The sequence below is a fragment of the Poecilia reticulata genome, linkage group LG10 (genome assembly GCF_000633615.1).
Source record: "Poecilia reticulata strain Guanapo linkage group LG10, Guppy_female_1.0+MT, whole genome shotgun sequence".
In the NCBI taxonomy this organism is placed as follows: domain Eukaryota; kingdom Metazoa; phylum Chordata; class Actinopteri; order Cyprinodontiformes; family Poeciliidae; genus Poecilia; species Poecilia reticulata.
In genome coordinates this window covers 15,071,551-15,087,629 of record NC_024340.1, presented here as the reverse complement: position 1 = coordinate 15,087,629, position 16,079 = coordinate 15,071,551, and the positions used below count along the sequence as shown (strand labels likewise).

The 16,079-nt window shown below is 39.6% G+C and overlaps 1 protein-coding gene and 1 long non-coding RNA gene across 4 annotated transcripts in view; both read right to left on the bottom strand.

Annotated features, from left to right (window-relative positions):
• LOC108166657 (uncharacterized) overlaps positions 1-15,348 on the bottom strand; it is a 52,435-nt gene extending 37,087 nt beyond the window's left edge. For all 3 annotated transcript variants that reach the window (XR_001777020.1, XR_001777022.1, XR_001777021.1), the window contains exons 1-2: positions 15,118-15,348; positions 11,145-11,239 (exon numbers count right to left, since the gene is read on the bottom strand). This is a non-coding gene — a long non-coding RNA (uncharacterized LOC108166657). The remainder of the gene's footprint in view (positions 1-11,144; positions 11,240-15,117) is intronic.
• Positions 3,708-6,111, bottom strand: sox3 (SRY-box transcription factor 3). Its single transcript, XM_008420746.1, has one exon. The coding sequence runs from the start codon at positions 5,368-5,370 to the stop codon at positions 4,468-4,470; it is 903 nt and encodes a 300-aa protein (XP_008418968.1). The 5' UTR covers positions 5,371-6,111; the 3' UTR covers positions 3,708-4,467.
• Positions 15,349-16,079: the final 731 nt, after the last annotated feature.

The following is a 16,079-nucleotide window of genomic DNA, read 5'->3' as shown; positions in this document are numbered from 1 at the left end:
TACAGCAAACTTAAATACACCAACAGTTTCCCAAGCTGTTGGTCAAATGTGTAAAAACCACACAACTTTAATTTGGTCAGTCAGTGCAGTTGGTCAAACATGTAAAAATAAACCGCAACAAGCCTTTCAAATGTTTAAGAAACTTCAATTAGGAATATGAAGTAAATACAGCATGGCGTAGATCTGCCCGTATAGATTGTACTTTGTAACCGACACCTGATGTGGAATTTTTTTTAATATCGGTACCAATACAAATATTAATATTGGATCTCTACACATTAAAACATCTGGAAAAATATATTTTTTTTAGTAGTTGTTTAATACGTTAGCAAGTAATTTTACTAATAAACTGTTTTCAATCTAAGAAATTAAAAACTTTACTTCCGTTTATTAGGTTTAGCAAACATTATCCTTGAGAAACAGTTTTGTATTATATTAAAGCTTATCAAATATGAGTCCTACATGTTTGTGCCTTTCTTTCTGAGCCTTCAGTAGCTGTCCTCCTTGATCTTTGCCCGCTGAAGCCTGCTGGTTTCAGAGGGAATTGTGTGGCTCAGCCTGAAACCACCACTCCACATTGCTCCAGGTCAGCCTGCAGCTCTTCAGACGGTTTTTCTTGCTTTTGTTCAATCAGTTCCAACCAAAACTTTAAGGTTTAACTCAAGAGTTTGAATGTTTTGATGACTTTTAAACTTGTTAGCATTGCAAAGCTTGAAAAAATAACAAGTTTAAGAAACATTTTTGAGATTTTTGTCTCCCGCATTCTTGCTATCGTAAAATGTGTGGAAAAGTGAATCAATTGTTAACTAGAACACTGAGTGTGAAGAGCCTGTTGCTTTATTTCAACAAATTATAAAAGAAATTCACAGTTAATTTCATTTGTCCTTCTGCATATGTTAACTATAGTTTAGTCTTCAGCGCCTGCAAGGCTTTTATGCCACTATTACACTTTCTACAGAGACAAGAACAAGTAGCTTGCAGCTGGGCGGATGCGTTTTCTTGAACAGCGGCATGCTTGTCTTTGAAGCATTTCCCACTCAGCATTCTTTGTGGTTGTGTCAGTGACTCTGATCCATCCACAGTTATCATTAATGAGACATTAACATCACGCAACAAGCCTCATCGGTGCCTACATGGGTTCAGGCAAGGACTTGAAGCTCAGATGTACTTAGAGCTACAAAGACGGTCAGATGTGATTTTTCTAGTGTCTCTGCTGAGTGCTGCCAGTGAATGAAGAGCGATGGAGAGGACGGTGCGGTGAAGAGGGATGGCTCTCAGTGGGTCAGCCCAAAAGCCCTGACCCCAGGAGGATTTGATGCCATTTTCCCACGCAGGGAGTCGACCTGAGAGGAGCTCGTTAACAACATCTGCCCCATTTCAGAGAGATTAACCCCCGTCCCCAACCCCCCGCACCTCAACAGCCTTGTCCACTCACACACCACTCTGCTGTCAATCCAAGAACCTCAAACAGGTTGGGGACAGGCCCTCCCATATTCAAGGATACCAGCCAAAAACAACCCCACTGCAATCTGAATCTATCACAGGAATCCTGACCCGCAGTGAGGCGTTCATCCGTTACACCCAAACCACGCCAATTTCTGATCTGCGCATCAGGGGAGTTGCTAGATCGCAGACTGCGATTAAGTCGAAGGTTTGAGGGTGGAAGGCGTGCTTCGGCTACAGAGTTGCCCAGCCGGTCGGTGCAGGTGAATTAGTGATGTCACAAACGTCCTCCTGTCAGCCAGATTTGTGTAATGAGTTTTTCCACTCATCACACTGACGTAAACGGGGACACTTCACTTGGCGCACACTTCTTGTGCTATTACCACCCCCCACCCCCCGTGTACTTGCACAAGATGTGCAACTGGCGGGACATGTTCTGACATAATTTGAGGAGAGAGTGTGAAAAACAGGGCTTACTGATCAACATGGCCCATGGCGAGAGCCCTCCGTGTGACAGGTAGACGCATAGTGGTGAAATCCGCTGGGAATCTCCTGAATCCGTGTACTACAGGGCTATAATTAGGTTAGTTTTTGGAGAGGGGGTTAAACAAACAGGGGCTGTGAGGTCATAGGCAGATGGAAGTGGGATATGCCTGCACTTGCTGAGTGGGCACAGAGCTCCACAGGACAGGGGAGAGAGGCCCTCTGGGCACTCAGCATGTGGGGGAGCGAGAGGTGGGGTGCTTTTAAGCCAAATTCAGATCAACTAACTGCCAGAATATTCAAACACAATCCTAACCCTAACCCAATATTCACACTTTACCCCTAAACATAATCTTGAACTCCTAATCTAGCGTCGGATTGAAACAGACAGAATTTCTCTGCACATTTCAAGCAGAAACTTCAACTTTTTATCCTAAATTTATCCCCAAAATCCCAGTGTAGGGTGGATACTTTCCTGGAGTTTGATAACTGACCACTAACCTTTGCTCTGTCCACACACTTCTGAGGAGCAGCGGCAGAAAAGCTGCTTAATTTCAACAACAAAAAAAGGGAGTTTGAGAGTGCGATTAGGTGACGGGTGGCTGCTGGCACGCTAGAGTGACTTAAACCCTGTCAGTGAATGCAGGGAGGTCTGGATAATCTTTCCCTCCACAAAGGTACGTGGGGTCTAATCCGGGCTGCTGCACTGAGCTATATGGATCCAGTTCTGCAGGGAGTGTGGGAAGGCCGGCAGGGCCATGCTGTTTCGGCCCTCTTTGTGACGGCAGATTATTTATCCTTAGGTACACTCCAACAGCAGGCTGGCCCATTCTTCCATGCACCTGTGTATAATAGTAACACAGCAGCAAAGAGTGTGGCTATAGTTATAGATGCTGTGCAAGCTTAGTGCACTCTGATAATTAAACTAAATTAAGCATAGATTACAGGATGTTACAGTCCTAACCAGTTTTATGGGATGTTTCTCTTGTTCACATCTTAAACTTAATTAATAATTCTGCATGATAGTTAACTTTTTTAATCAAGATATTTTATGCCGTACAAATACCTAAAAGATGTCTTCATTGTAGTGTAGTTGAGATAAAATGCAGAAACAGAACTTTTCAAAACTATTTCTACTTCGATGCTTTTTATTTTAAAACTCTCAAGAGACTTGTTTTTTTTTTCTTTATCTGAAATGATTATTTATAATTCTCTTAAAATATTAAAATAACTTTCTAATAGCTCCAGAGAGCCAACCTATGTACAGTGCACAAAAACACACTAAGAGTCAGCTTTAGTGTCTGATAAATGCTGCATTTTGATTGCAAAACGGCTAAATTTGAGGAGAAGCAAAAGTTGTTAACAGCAGCAACTTTTTGGAAATTCAAATGTTAATAAAGCTGAAGGATCTGTAGCTTGTAAATGAAGTACTGTGAATACATAACTTTTTTCATTTTTTTAGAAATAGCAGAAAAAAACAAAAAGTAACAACAAAGAGTTAAATTAATATTTTCCTTAAAAATGTTATAGAACTTCCTCATTTTGGAAAACCAAATTATTTGCTCCACTTTTAATGTCTTGTTAAAATTTTAACAACAATTTGTGTGAGATTACCCTTTAAGATGTTAAATAAAAACAACTTGTTTTGTTTATGTACATTTTAAAATATATATTTAAATACAGCAGCATTTTTATATATATATAAATATTTATATTATGTAGCCACTTAATTCAATTTTAAACTTCTCCTTATTTTGCACACAAAACACTGAGTCACAAAATTACGTTTCGTAAAAATTTATTCAGCTTTTAAGAATAGAGGATGGTCTTAAAATATGTAGAAACGTCAGTTTAAATAAACCTTTTTTTCGTTCAGGGTAAATGGGTAAACATGACACTGTCAAAAAAAACCATCACAGAACAAAACAAATTTACAAAAAACAAAAATACAACCAAAAATAAAATAAAATAAAAAGGTCTTGAATAGTTTCACGGGTTGCACAAGCTAGAGAAGGAAAAACAGAAATCTTGCTATAAATAAAACTTGCGTTTGCGACCGGCACAGTCTTAACATTTCATTTAAACCTAGTTCATGTTGGGAAGGAAATAAAAATAGAAAACAGAAAGGGACTACAAAGGTTGTGAACACAGTGGAGGCGACTGACATTCTACAAATTAAGTGTAAACATTTATGAACAGACTGTCCATCCAGCTTTTTTTCTGAAATACGCCAGCCCCTACACGAGGCCACATGCCTTTTCAAAGAGAGAAAATATGGCATTTATTTAAAATATAGAAGTCCAATTCTTCTACACAGGTTGATTGCTTCTACTTGTGATGAAAAGCCTCGGCGGAGCTGGGCTCAGCGTTCAGTTTGGGTCCATTTAAAGTTCATCAAACGGACGAGTCAGGATTTTCAGATAAAACTGTTCTTGAACGATTCTGCTGAACGTTCTTTCTGCAGCAACCAAAAGAAGTTCAAGTATCCGAAGTACAATTTTTTTTAAGTCTTTCTTTATTATTATTATTACTATTTATTATTCAAATGTGGGTGAGAGGTAGCGTCCCGTTGACGCCAGTCCCTGCGGTCTGATAGTGTGGATGGACGCTGTGTAACCGGCTGCTCTGCAGGGAGGAATGCTCCGCGCTGTCCCCGCCGGGGGGCAGGTACATGCTGATCATGTCCCTCAGGTCCCCCAAGCACGCCCGCTGAGAGTGGGACGTGATGGCCGGCGGCGGCGAGCTCGGCTCCGTCTTACACACGGACGCCATGGAGCTCAGCCCCATGGCGCTGGTGGTCTGTTGCGTGTACGCCGGGGACATGCTGTAGGTGGACGCCGCGTTCATGTAGGTCTGCGCCGAGGACATCATCGGGTACTGCAGGCCGGCCATCTCGTACCGGTGCATCTGCTGGATCTGCGGGCTGTTCATGCTGTGATGCTGAGGGTAGGCCAGCTGGTCCTGCATCAGGGAGTACGCGCTGTTTGTCCAGCCGTTCATGTGCGCGTAACCGTCCATCCGCTGGCCCACCGACACCGAGTTGTTGACGGCGTTGGATCCCGGCGCCAGCAGCCCTCCAGGCAGAGAATACTTGTCTTTCTTGAGCAAGGTCTTGGTCTTTCTGCGGGGCCGGTATTTATAATCCGGGTGCTCCTTCATGTGCATCGCCCGTAGACGCTTGGCCTCGTCAATGAACGGCCTTTTTTCGGCGTCGGTCAGAAGTTTCCAGTCAGCACCGAGCCGCTTGCTTATTTCAGAGTTGTGCATTTTGGGGTTTTCTTGAGCCATCTTCCTCCGCTGGCCCCTGGACCAGACCATGAAGGCGTTCATCGGCCTCTTCACCCGCTCCTGGTCGCTGGCGCTGTTGTTCTTTGCGCCCGGCGCCGAGCCCGAGTTGGACTGCGGGAGCGGGGTCTTGATCTCGGTTTCCATCATGTTATACATTCAGGCGACTTTTAACGATCACTCACACGCACATGGGAGAAAAAAAAATGGATTAAAAGTTCACAAACCCTCGCCAAAAAAGTCAAAGAGAACGCCAAAAAAGTTCTGCCTGAAGCGACGAATGTGTGTTGCAGGTGCCTCTCTGGTTTGTGTCCGCTGAGAGCAGCTCCGTTCCTCTCGGCTCTCAAACGCAAGTCTGTAAACTTGTTCGCCAAGCTCGTGCGTTAATAGGCCCATGAGGCCGGACCATGTGATGTGGCTTGACGGGCTGACAATAAGAGGCAGCGGACCAATCAGCGCGCAGCTCCAACCGGAGAGCGCATCGGTGGGTTTCGGGTTGGAGGAGGAGGGAAGGAGGAGAAGATTTAAAACTGGAGCGCACTTCAGCAACAAGAGCGCAGAAATTTCAGCATTTAGAAGCTGAGGATGGAGAATACTGAGGGGAAAATGAAGGGATTTGTTTTCATCTTTGTTTTATTCTAGAGAAAATAATTATGTGGACATTTTTATTTAGGGCGGCATTATTAGTAGTTGAAGTATTATTAACTTGTTATTTCTTAAGATTAGTGTTATGAAACGAAGCGTAGGTTTGTGGTGATTTAATATAAATAAAGTTTGGAATTGGAAAATTTTCCCCTGGGGGATGGGGGGGCTAAATTTGTTTAAGGTTTGAATTAATAATAAAATGATACATAAATCAAAAGAAAAGCAAGAAAATTTAATTAAGTTTATAAGCTGAATTTATAGGAACATTTAACATTTTTAATCCAATTTAAAATTACTTTGTAAAATTCAATCAGACCAATTTATTTATTTATTTCAGCAATAGTTTCAGTAGATTCGTCAACGTATTTATTTTTGTTTTAGACTAATTTAAACCGACTTGATTAATTTATTCATTAAATTTTAGACACCATTTTGGGACGATATGGAATTTTTCGTATTAGCCTTTCAACGTTTTAAAACACAGTTGTGCTATTTTTTGTTTTGTTTGTTTTGGTTTTTGTTGATTTTGCATTGGATCCTGTCAACATATTCAAGCTTTGTGAGGATAACATCATCTAACTTTTTCCAAAGCATGTCAAACGTTTTTAAAGTTTCATTCATGAAAGTCACTGCCTATCTTGATTTTTATCCAGTTCCACTATTTCAATAGATAATCCTTTCATGAAATGTATATTGAATGAATGTTAAATCGTTCTGAAACGGCTGTGCTGCGTTCAGGGACCTTTTATTTGGAACTTTAATACATTAACGACCTCTTGTGGATGAGAACGGCTCTTTCTATTTTGGTCCCATGAGGAAAAGTTTAGTTGAACACTTTTAAACCCTGTCAGCTGCTGTTTGCAGCCTTGTTTTCCCACACAACAATGAGCGTGCAGAGCTCCCCCTTCGCTTTTTTTTATTTGCATGTGTCGCCTTTACAAACGACCCTCAGCCACTGAAACCAAAACCATGTGCGTGAAACATCTCACACCTGCTAATGAACCCGACGCGAATCGACCATCGAGAATGAGCCATTAACACCTGAGTATCTGCGGGAGCTCTTGCAGGTTGCGTTTTAGGGGGAAACCTCCTCCTGGGGGGTTTACAAGATAAAAATGCAGCTACTGTTGGGGCCTCCGCGGACCGGCGGCACGGGAAACGCGCATGGAGCAAATTAAGCGCACGGTTTTGTTTTCTTTAATTGTGATAAAGCAAAGAATAAAGCCAAGACGCCTTCTTGATTCAAACTGAAATTGATTTCATTTTCTTTAATAAACAAAAACATGAAAAAGTTAATTTTCTGTCTTGTCAAATTTTTTTAAAGTTAAATCTCGTAAAACAGTTTTGCATAATCTACTGACAGCTGAAATCAGACAAAACTAAATCAGAATTATGCACGAAATGGTTTAAAAAAAAAAAAGGGAAAAATGATTCTGTTGCCAAATTGTGGGGAGAGATCCCACTTTATTCGCCTTGAGCCACAGTCGTTGTAAATCCGCTCAGAAAGAGACATCACCGCACGGATTCCATTTTCCCGTTCAATGGGGCGTGACAAACAGCGCGGGAGCAATAAAACTAACGTCCAATTAGTAGTCATCTAGTTCTCAGGGACCGGTTATTTGTTTATCTGCGCAAATCTCAATACTGATCCGCTTGTAATCTCCTTATGGAAATTGACCGGTAGCAGAGAGAGAGAGAGAGAGAGAGAGAGAGAGAGAGAGAGAGAGAGAGAGAGAGACCCAGTCAGGAGTAACCCGGAGTTTGATAATGAGGCCCTCTGTGCAGCTAATTTCCTAATTAAGGAATGGAGGGACCACCAGCACAGTCTGCTCCGATTCAGGCTCAACAAGCCCTGACAGCCCTGAGGGGTCTCTCAGGGCGCTGTGCTGCTCAGTGTTGGGAAATATGTCGAAGTCTTGACTTAAATCTCAGTCCTGGTTAAAACTTGTATTTCCTCTTTTTTTCAAATTCAAAATCGAGCGCAGGGTAAAATCAACGCTTTACCCTAAAGTAAATCAGTCGCAACTATATCTATGTTTTTTTTAAGGTTAGTTAGTATGTTATTAAATACATGTTTAAGTACTAAACATTTATTATCATTTATTTTGACTTATTTGCAACTCGACGACAAAGTTATTCATTATTTTAGACTTTTTATACCCGAAAATAATCTCTTAAAATTACATAAAATATCTGTATTTTTTTTGCTGTCGTTTATTTGGCGGTTTTATTTATACGTTGCATACATTTGGTCCGTTTCATTATCGCATATTACAATAAAATGACCCCGCACACACTCTAAATATTAGCCAATTCTCAAATCGACAATAATCATACTTTTCTACATTTTTTTTTTTGTGTGTGTGCCTGGAATCAGTAACTTTCTTCGTGTTTTGTTTTCAGCTCGGTGACCGGCGGACGGAGCCCCTTTGAGAAACAGTAATTAACAAAGAATGGCTTTTCAATTACAGTCACAATGGAGACTGTCTCATTAAGATTTGCATGATTTTTTTTTGGGGGGGGGGACCGGGAATGCAAATGAAGATGCAATTTACGCACGGTCTGCTGTTCCCTTTGTGCGGCGTGAATGGCTGCGTCCTCCCAGTTCAGCTCAGGTAAAAATAATATTCACGGGTCATTTAAAGGAATAAAAGTGTTGGTCTTATCGCCTCTTTGCTGCACAAAGCTGCGCTGGTAGTCCTAATGATAATTGGACTCATCTGACCAGTAAGACCTGCAGTTGGTCACATAAAAATGATGCATTTTAACGTTCATGGTGTTTAACGCTATAATCTGTAACGCAGAATCACTGAACATTTTAACTCTGCTCCCTGCCACGTGTAACATCACCTCTATGAGTTTTGATTTCTGCAGCAGGTAGAATACCCGGATGTTGTTTTAGGAAATTAAGACATTGATTAGAGAGAGAGAGAGAGAGAGAGAGAGAGAGAGAGAGAGAGAGAGAGAGAGAGAAAGTCAACAGGTGCTTATTGTCAGATCTGGACTACATGTTTCTATTTTATTTCATCAAAGCTTTAAAAGTCAAAACATTTATCTACCAAAACTGTTAATGTCTTTAATTAGAGGATAATAATTATTCCATAAAGCTGTTATTTTTAATGTCTTAATCAAATGTGCTCCTTTTTGTATCATCTCATCCAGTTAAATATTAATGAATACAAAATATGGCTTCATTATATCTGGCCAAGTATTTTTAAGATCCTCTAGGGAAATGGGTCCAAACATCGGGGTTGAGACCCCTGTGGGAGCCGTGAAACACCAGGTGACGGGTCTTCAGAACTTTATTTTAAATGTCACATCTGAAATTTGAGATTTTAAAAAATATATATAATGGTTTGTGAGACTGTTTTTGTTCTAATGCTCTGGTTTGATCAGCTTTTTGTGGCTTTTGTATGGGGAACACTGAAATAAAAGTTACCTGTCAGGTTCACCCTGGATGAGTTTTCTATTGCTTGATCGTCTGTGCCTGTGGGGAACAGGCATTCCCTTGTGTTGTGCTGAGTGTAAGAAAATATGCCAGTGCACTGTGGCTTTTTATTGATGCAAAGAAAAAAGGCGCCTGATTCACAGCTATTGAGTTTGTGCTAATTTAAAAATATATTTCCATATTTTTAAGGGATCTTATGTGATCAACTTTAGTTCAAAATCTAAAATACTTAAACTAGTAGAACAGATCAAACCTAAACTAAATTATGCTGTCCTTACAAGTATGTATTTTTTTATAATTAAGATTGTTTTGTTCTACATTTTGCATGCATAAATATTAGACTGGATTAGATTTTGTGGCTATTGATTTTCTGATTGAATGTAAATGTAATTTCTAAACAGTGCTGCTATCTTTGCCAGGTCCCTCTTGAAATATAGGTTTTTATATCTCAGTGAGGTTTTTTATCTGGTTAAATAAATGTTACTTTAAAACATGATAACTATAATATTATCAATGCTTCAAAATGAATTGATACCACCTTAGATTGTCTAAATCTGCAATGTTTAGACTAGTCAAAACTGAAATGAGTCCAAATCAGACAGTTTATTAGAGACACAGAGTTGTGGTCCATTATAGAGATAAAATATATATATATATATATAAATCAATATATATTCATATGTGTATAAATAAATATATATTAGATATGTAGAAAATTAAAGCACTCATCCAGTCTCTGTTTCATTGTCCATGCAAGTTCTTAATAAATGAATTTATTATAAGGCTAAATTACAAGACAATAATAAATCAGAATATAATCAAAGTTAAATTTATTTTAGTGACTTAATTCAAAAAACAAAACATGTATTCTATAATTATTCAAAGTTACTTTTTCACATGTCACTTATATTTCAAGCATTTATTTCCTTTATGGTGATTACGTTATAGAAATTGTTCATTATTGACAATTAAGATATCAGACCAATTAAAAGGACATTTAATGACAAAATGTTGACCTGTAGAGTAAAACCGTTCCATACTTGGTCGAGGCTCCTTTTGCATGAATTACTGCATCGATGCAGAACATCTGTCTGTGGTGGACGTTACAGTTCAGACATCTGATCAAACTCTTGATTTGGATTTCCTTCACAACCCTCTAAAGCAAAAATGTCAAACTCACTTCCTCAACAACTTTTAGATGTGTCCCTGCACCAATGCACCTGAATCCAATGGCTTTACCTCCTCAGGGTCCAGCTAACAACCTCATTATTTGACTCTGGTATGTTGAAGCAGAAACGTTGCAGGACACTCGCTCTCATGCTCTGGAGTTTGAAACTTGTGCTCTGCAGTTATCTCTGCTGCTTAAGCACTTTATTTTAACCATATTTCTTTCTTCCACTCAACTTTTCTTTAATACGCTTTGATACAGTGAAAGGCCAGTTTTGTTAAATATAACTATTTATAGCTTATTATCTATGTGTAGAGTTTCAATAACTTTCTGCTGGTCAACTGTTCTATCAGCATTATTGTCATAACAATAAATTCCTGTATATGAAAATATATTTTTTATATTGGTCTTCTTTAATATTCAAATTATCCCCAAAAATTGTTGTAAAAAATAATTACAAATATATTATTCTGCATCTTATGATCCAAGTAATAAAAGCTTCATTTTTTTCTATTGAATTATTGAAATAAATGAACCATTTGATGATGAAATCCTTACCTATGGGTCAGAATCTGTGCATTTTTTTTAAATAACTGGTAATAAAATGAATAGCTTTCCAATGTCTAACATGAAAAGCAAACTTATAAAGTTGATTAAAATGTATAAATTCACCTTATGCCTGAGAAAAGCGGGTCATTGTCCCCGACTGTTGGTCCATCTGAAGTACTGGAGGTTCAGTCATCAACAGAAGGAGCTGTCACTCCAACCTTCAAATATAAAAGCAAAACACACACACTCAGAAGACAGATGCATTGATTTTTTTTTTTAGATTTAGTGTAGTGTGCACATCTGCCTGGAGGACTAATGGAGCTCACTGCATTCCTCCCTCAGCTGTAAGAGATTCATTTGTGCTTCGTTTGCGGTGCTGGCCCACAAGTGTCATCCCCCGCACTCAAACGCTCACCTTGTACCACTATGAGGAATGTGTGCGTCTTACTTATCGACCTCTTCCCGTCTGAAACAACACACAAGAAAGCTGCTTCAAACTCCAGGTTCTTTTATTTTCCCTCCCTCAGCAGCCAAGCATGTCCTTCCTCATTATGTTCCTGTGTGTGAGGCCAAGGCCGCTGACACAGACCCAGTGTAATCTCTTTAACCCGCCACTGTCGCGAGCAGACAAGGCGTGACCACCCAGCGCCGTGCTCCATCTCACTCAGCCGAGAGGGGAACAGTTTTCTCACCTCATCACCTTTGGCTCATAGCTGCTTATCATTTTAGGGATGCACATTTCAAACACAGTCGATCACACACACACACAGACCCGGGGTTAATCGCTGCGACAAGGCCACTTTAGATAATCATGTGCAGCAGGGTGAAAATCCATTCTTACTGACCCTCCAGTTGCCAAAAAGCATTTTTCTCCCCCCTCCCACCCCACCCCTGTGGTTATTGGCTAATGAAGCCAAATGAAATTATATCACAAGAGAGGAAATCAGTGGAGACATTTTTTGTCATAAAGATACAATGATTACTGACTCTTTGCTTTGCAGATTAGGGGAAACGTATTCAAACATTTGGTATATGACGCGTTAAATGAAAACTAAAACATTAAATTACAGTAAATTATAAGACCCCGTCCATTAGAAGCTAATTTTAATTCACCTTAAATTAAGCAGAAAATTTCAGAAAATGTGGTTTTGCCTGAGAGCCACTGAGACACTTTTGAGCACCACATGACTTCCTTGTTTGTTCCTCTGGTCAGAACTTGACACTCTAACCTGGGCACTTTGCTTTTCTGACAAAAGTTGCATTTTGTCAGAAAAAATTTTGATTTTAAAAATTCTGCTGTTTGTTATGTTTTAAACAAAAGGAAACAGAAATAAAATTTTATTTTGTGTACTATTTTGATACATTTTAGGATTTTGTGGTCCTGCATTTATTATAGCTTCTCGAATAAAAAGCATATTAATTATATGTCTTAAATGACACAGTAGAAATCCACTTGAAAACAGCTGACCCATATTTCATATATGTATAAAAATAGATATAAATACGCACATTCTCCATAATTGCTTTCATATTTAAATTATTTTTTATGACTCAGCTAAATGCAAATTTCTGAAAAAAGTCATCCGCAATGCTTTTTAGATTTTTTTGCTTCCTGTAAGGTAGCAAAAAAATCTACCATCTTGGACTTTGACTTTCTACTAGAAGGTGGGAGGAATGTGTATGATTTGATACATCAGGCTTTTAAAGAAAGAAACCTGTATCAAAAATTATATGTATGGAGTTTAGAAAAGAATATAAAGTGAAATATTTACTTGAAGTACTGAAGAAGTTATTAATCAAAGATGAAATGCAATTTTTAATTAAGACATGTTGAAAATAACTTAGTTTTTAAATTCAAAATAAAACATGGCAACCATATAAAAGACAGGATTTTAACAAGATCAAACTCTTTTGATCACTTGTTGGTTTATTTCAATTCAGCTATAAGGTCCAGGAAATGCTTAGATACAAGATGAAGAAATTATTAAATTTATTTGAATTATGACAATTATAACGGGTTTTCTTTATTTTCTACACAGCTAGTAAATTTGTCAACCTGTTTTGTGTTAATTCAAGTTTCTCTCTCGGGGAGCCGCAAAGATTGCTTACATGTTTGGCCAGCCCTGGTCTGGTGCCTAAAAAGTGAATGGCATTATCAACACCTCTGTTTGATGATCACTTTAGGTACAGTTATTCCCCCGGCCAGTTAATTACAGCTCTCATTATTCCCTCATGTATCGGCCGAATCGTTGCCATGTTCAGTGTTTTTACTAAAACAAAGGAAACTTTCTCAGGTTTTTGTTTTGGGGAAAGTGCTGAATTGTCATGTTTTGCTTTGCACCGTGCCCGAGCAAGCGGCCCTCTTTTGTTTTAGCCATAATTGAGATCCCACTAATCTAGCTTCTTCTCCCTTTTTTTTTTAAATGAAACACTCCCTTTGTCAGGGCTTCATTAGTTTAAGATAATATTGTTAGAATCCACAATTAATTTGCAGTGTAACTGTAATTAATTAAATACACCCAATTTTGTAATATGATTAATGCCGCCAAGTTTGTTATCTGTATTCTCCTACAGAATGAAAATGTAACAGCAGCAGAGCTGCTGAGCATTAATTGCAGGGGCTGGGAGCTTTTGGGAAGCAAAATTATAGAAGGTAATTTATTAAACCCTAAATAAGAAACAAACAAGCATAAATTGATATATAAATCATGAATAACGTAATGTGCAATCTAGTTCTGATTTGGGACAAAATGACTAATCTCTGCTGCATGCCAAGCACTTGATGAAGTAGATAGTGGTCATAAATTCAGTCACAGTCAAGGTCTCATTAAAACCGGCTTAATTTAATTAAGAGTTAGCCATCGCCCTCTAAATATATTAATTACCTTGAGCATGACGAGATAAGTGTGGCGATTACTGCGCGTTTCATTAAAGCAGGTCTTCTGGGAGGAGAGCAAACTAAGGTGGGAAGCTGGCTGTGTTGACAAGATAATGGATGGGCTGGACTGAGATGAATTTGGTCACCTTGCTTCTGGTTGAGCGCAAAGAGGTGAGGCAGAGGACAACACTGCATGAAAAATGCAAGTTTTTTTATTACATTTTTGTATTATATTCTTATTATTATTATTATTATTCATGGTAGTTGTTTGTTTTTCAATATTTTATCTAAAAATGAAATAAAAATCAGAAAACTCATCATGCTTTGCAAAGAGGAGAAAAATCAAACAATTTTCCTGGAGAGAATGTTAAGAAAAAAGTCATAATTTAAAGACTTATTTTAATAACTTGGTTTGTTCTTATAATTACACTAAATTAAACTCATTTTGTCCCTTCTTACACTTAAAACACAAGAAAAAAACAGAACTGGAAATCTCTAACAAAGCATTTCTTCCTCCTTTCTGTGCAGCCCTAAAACAGTCCATTGTGTCAGATTCCTCTTACATCAAAATTTATTTCTCACCAACACCTAGGAGCTAGATTGTCGTGCCGCCTGTTTGAGCTCGCACAAAGACGCCTCCGACAAATACGGAGCAGAAGTGTGCCGAGGGGTGCAGAAGCAACGGCTCATTGCCCCACAGACTGATATGTCAATGAAACATACAAGACGCTGCCGGTTGCAATGGGGAGATTTCCAGCCTCTGCTCCTCTCCTGGCTGACAGCAGGACAAAGAGCCTAAGCTACTATTATCTGGAAGCAAGACTCTCATTCCTGCTTTCATCCTTTTCTTTAAGAGTACAAACATAGATATGGAGCTCTGCTTAAAGTCACTGATGCATCCAGGCTGGATGAGCCTTAAGCAGCGGAGTCAGGCTGGATATTGTTGAAATGTCAGACGGGTTGAAGTGAAGGGGCTTCCTTTAGGTTTAGTTGCACAGTTTCTGATCACAATAACATCAGGTCAAACAAACCAAGCATGAAAAATACGTTATTTCCACATGTGAAGCAATGCAACAACTTCACAAATTCAGTACATGAACTCAGAGAACACAAGGCTCCCCAACGCCGCCGTCTTCCTGAACGCCCCCTCCCTCTTCTTTCCTCTCCTTCCCACTAACCTCCTCCCACTCTGACCAGAAAAAAATCCAGGAAACTCACCGAGCTCTCACTGGTCCCAAGGCTGCTTCTGCCTTTCAGTTCCTCTGCTGGTCCCACCTTCAATAGCCGACTGTCAGCAGGCCCAGAAGCAGGACTCTATGGGCAGAAAGATGGCAAGCTCAGAGTCGAGCCTGGGCCTTTCAAACGCCACAACCGAGGCGCAGAGGAGAACTATGAAACGTTGCGAGTGTTGGGCAGTCACTTCTTTGGGCCGTGCACACTGCAGCTGAGCTCTCCCTGCTCTGGGACCCATCTCTTTCAGCCAAGATTGCTTCATACAAAAGTTGACAATGCACCACTGAAAGCCATTGTTGATATTCAACATTTTTTAAATAGCTGAGCAGAATAGACAACATGGCAGGCTGCAAAACTTGGCAAGGAAACTGACCTGGAGCTGCCCGTTTGAAAGGGTTGCCTCACTGGGTGAGAGAAGAGAGTGCTATTGTATTAAAAGAAAAAAAAAAAAAAAAAACGAGGTAGGGAGAGCTGGTGTGAAAGAGTCGGAAAAAACAAAACGTCTCCCATCCCTGGAGAGTGGAGCATTACGCTTTATGTGCAGCAGGAAGAAGACAATCACTTCTCACAGTCACAAGCATTTATGCATTACCAAGAGGGAGCAGAACAATGAAATCAATGTAATCCAATCCATTTTAAAGCAGGATATTACGTTTCTGGCTCTTCATAAATAAATCTCAGCATGTAAGAGGTAAATCTTAGTGCCAGCACAACGGAACCAGAAGTTCCTGCATTTTTATTTATTCACCCAGCTTTGCTCTGGCGTGGCTAGGATCCAGTGGAATGTCCTGCAGAGAGCCGTCTGTCTCCCTAATGTCGCATGGATGGGAATGATGCTGCCTGACGCAGGCGATGGTGTTCTGTTTCCATCATTGTTGAGCTGACAGCGCCGCAGATTGATATGGACATTTAAGACGCCTTTAACTGCACATATGTCAGAGCATCAC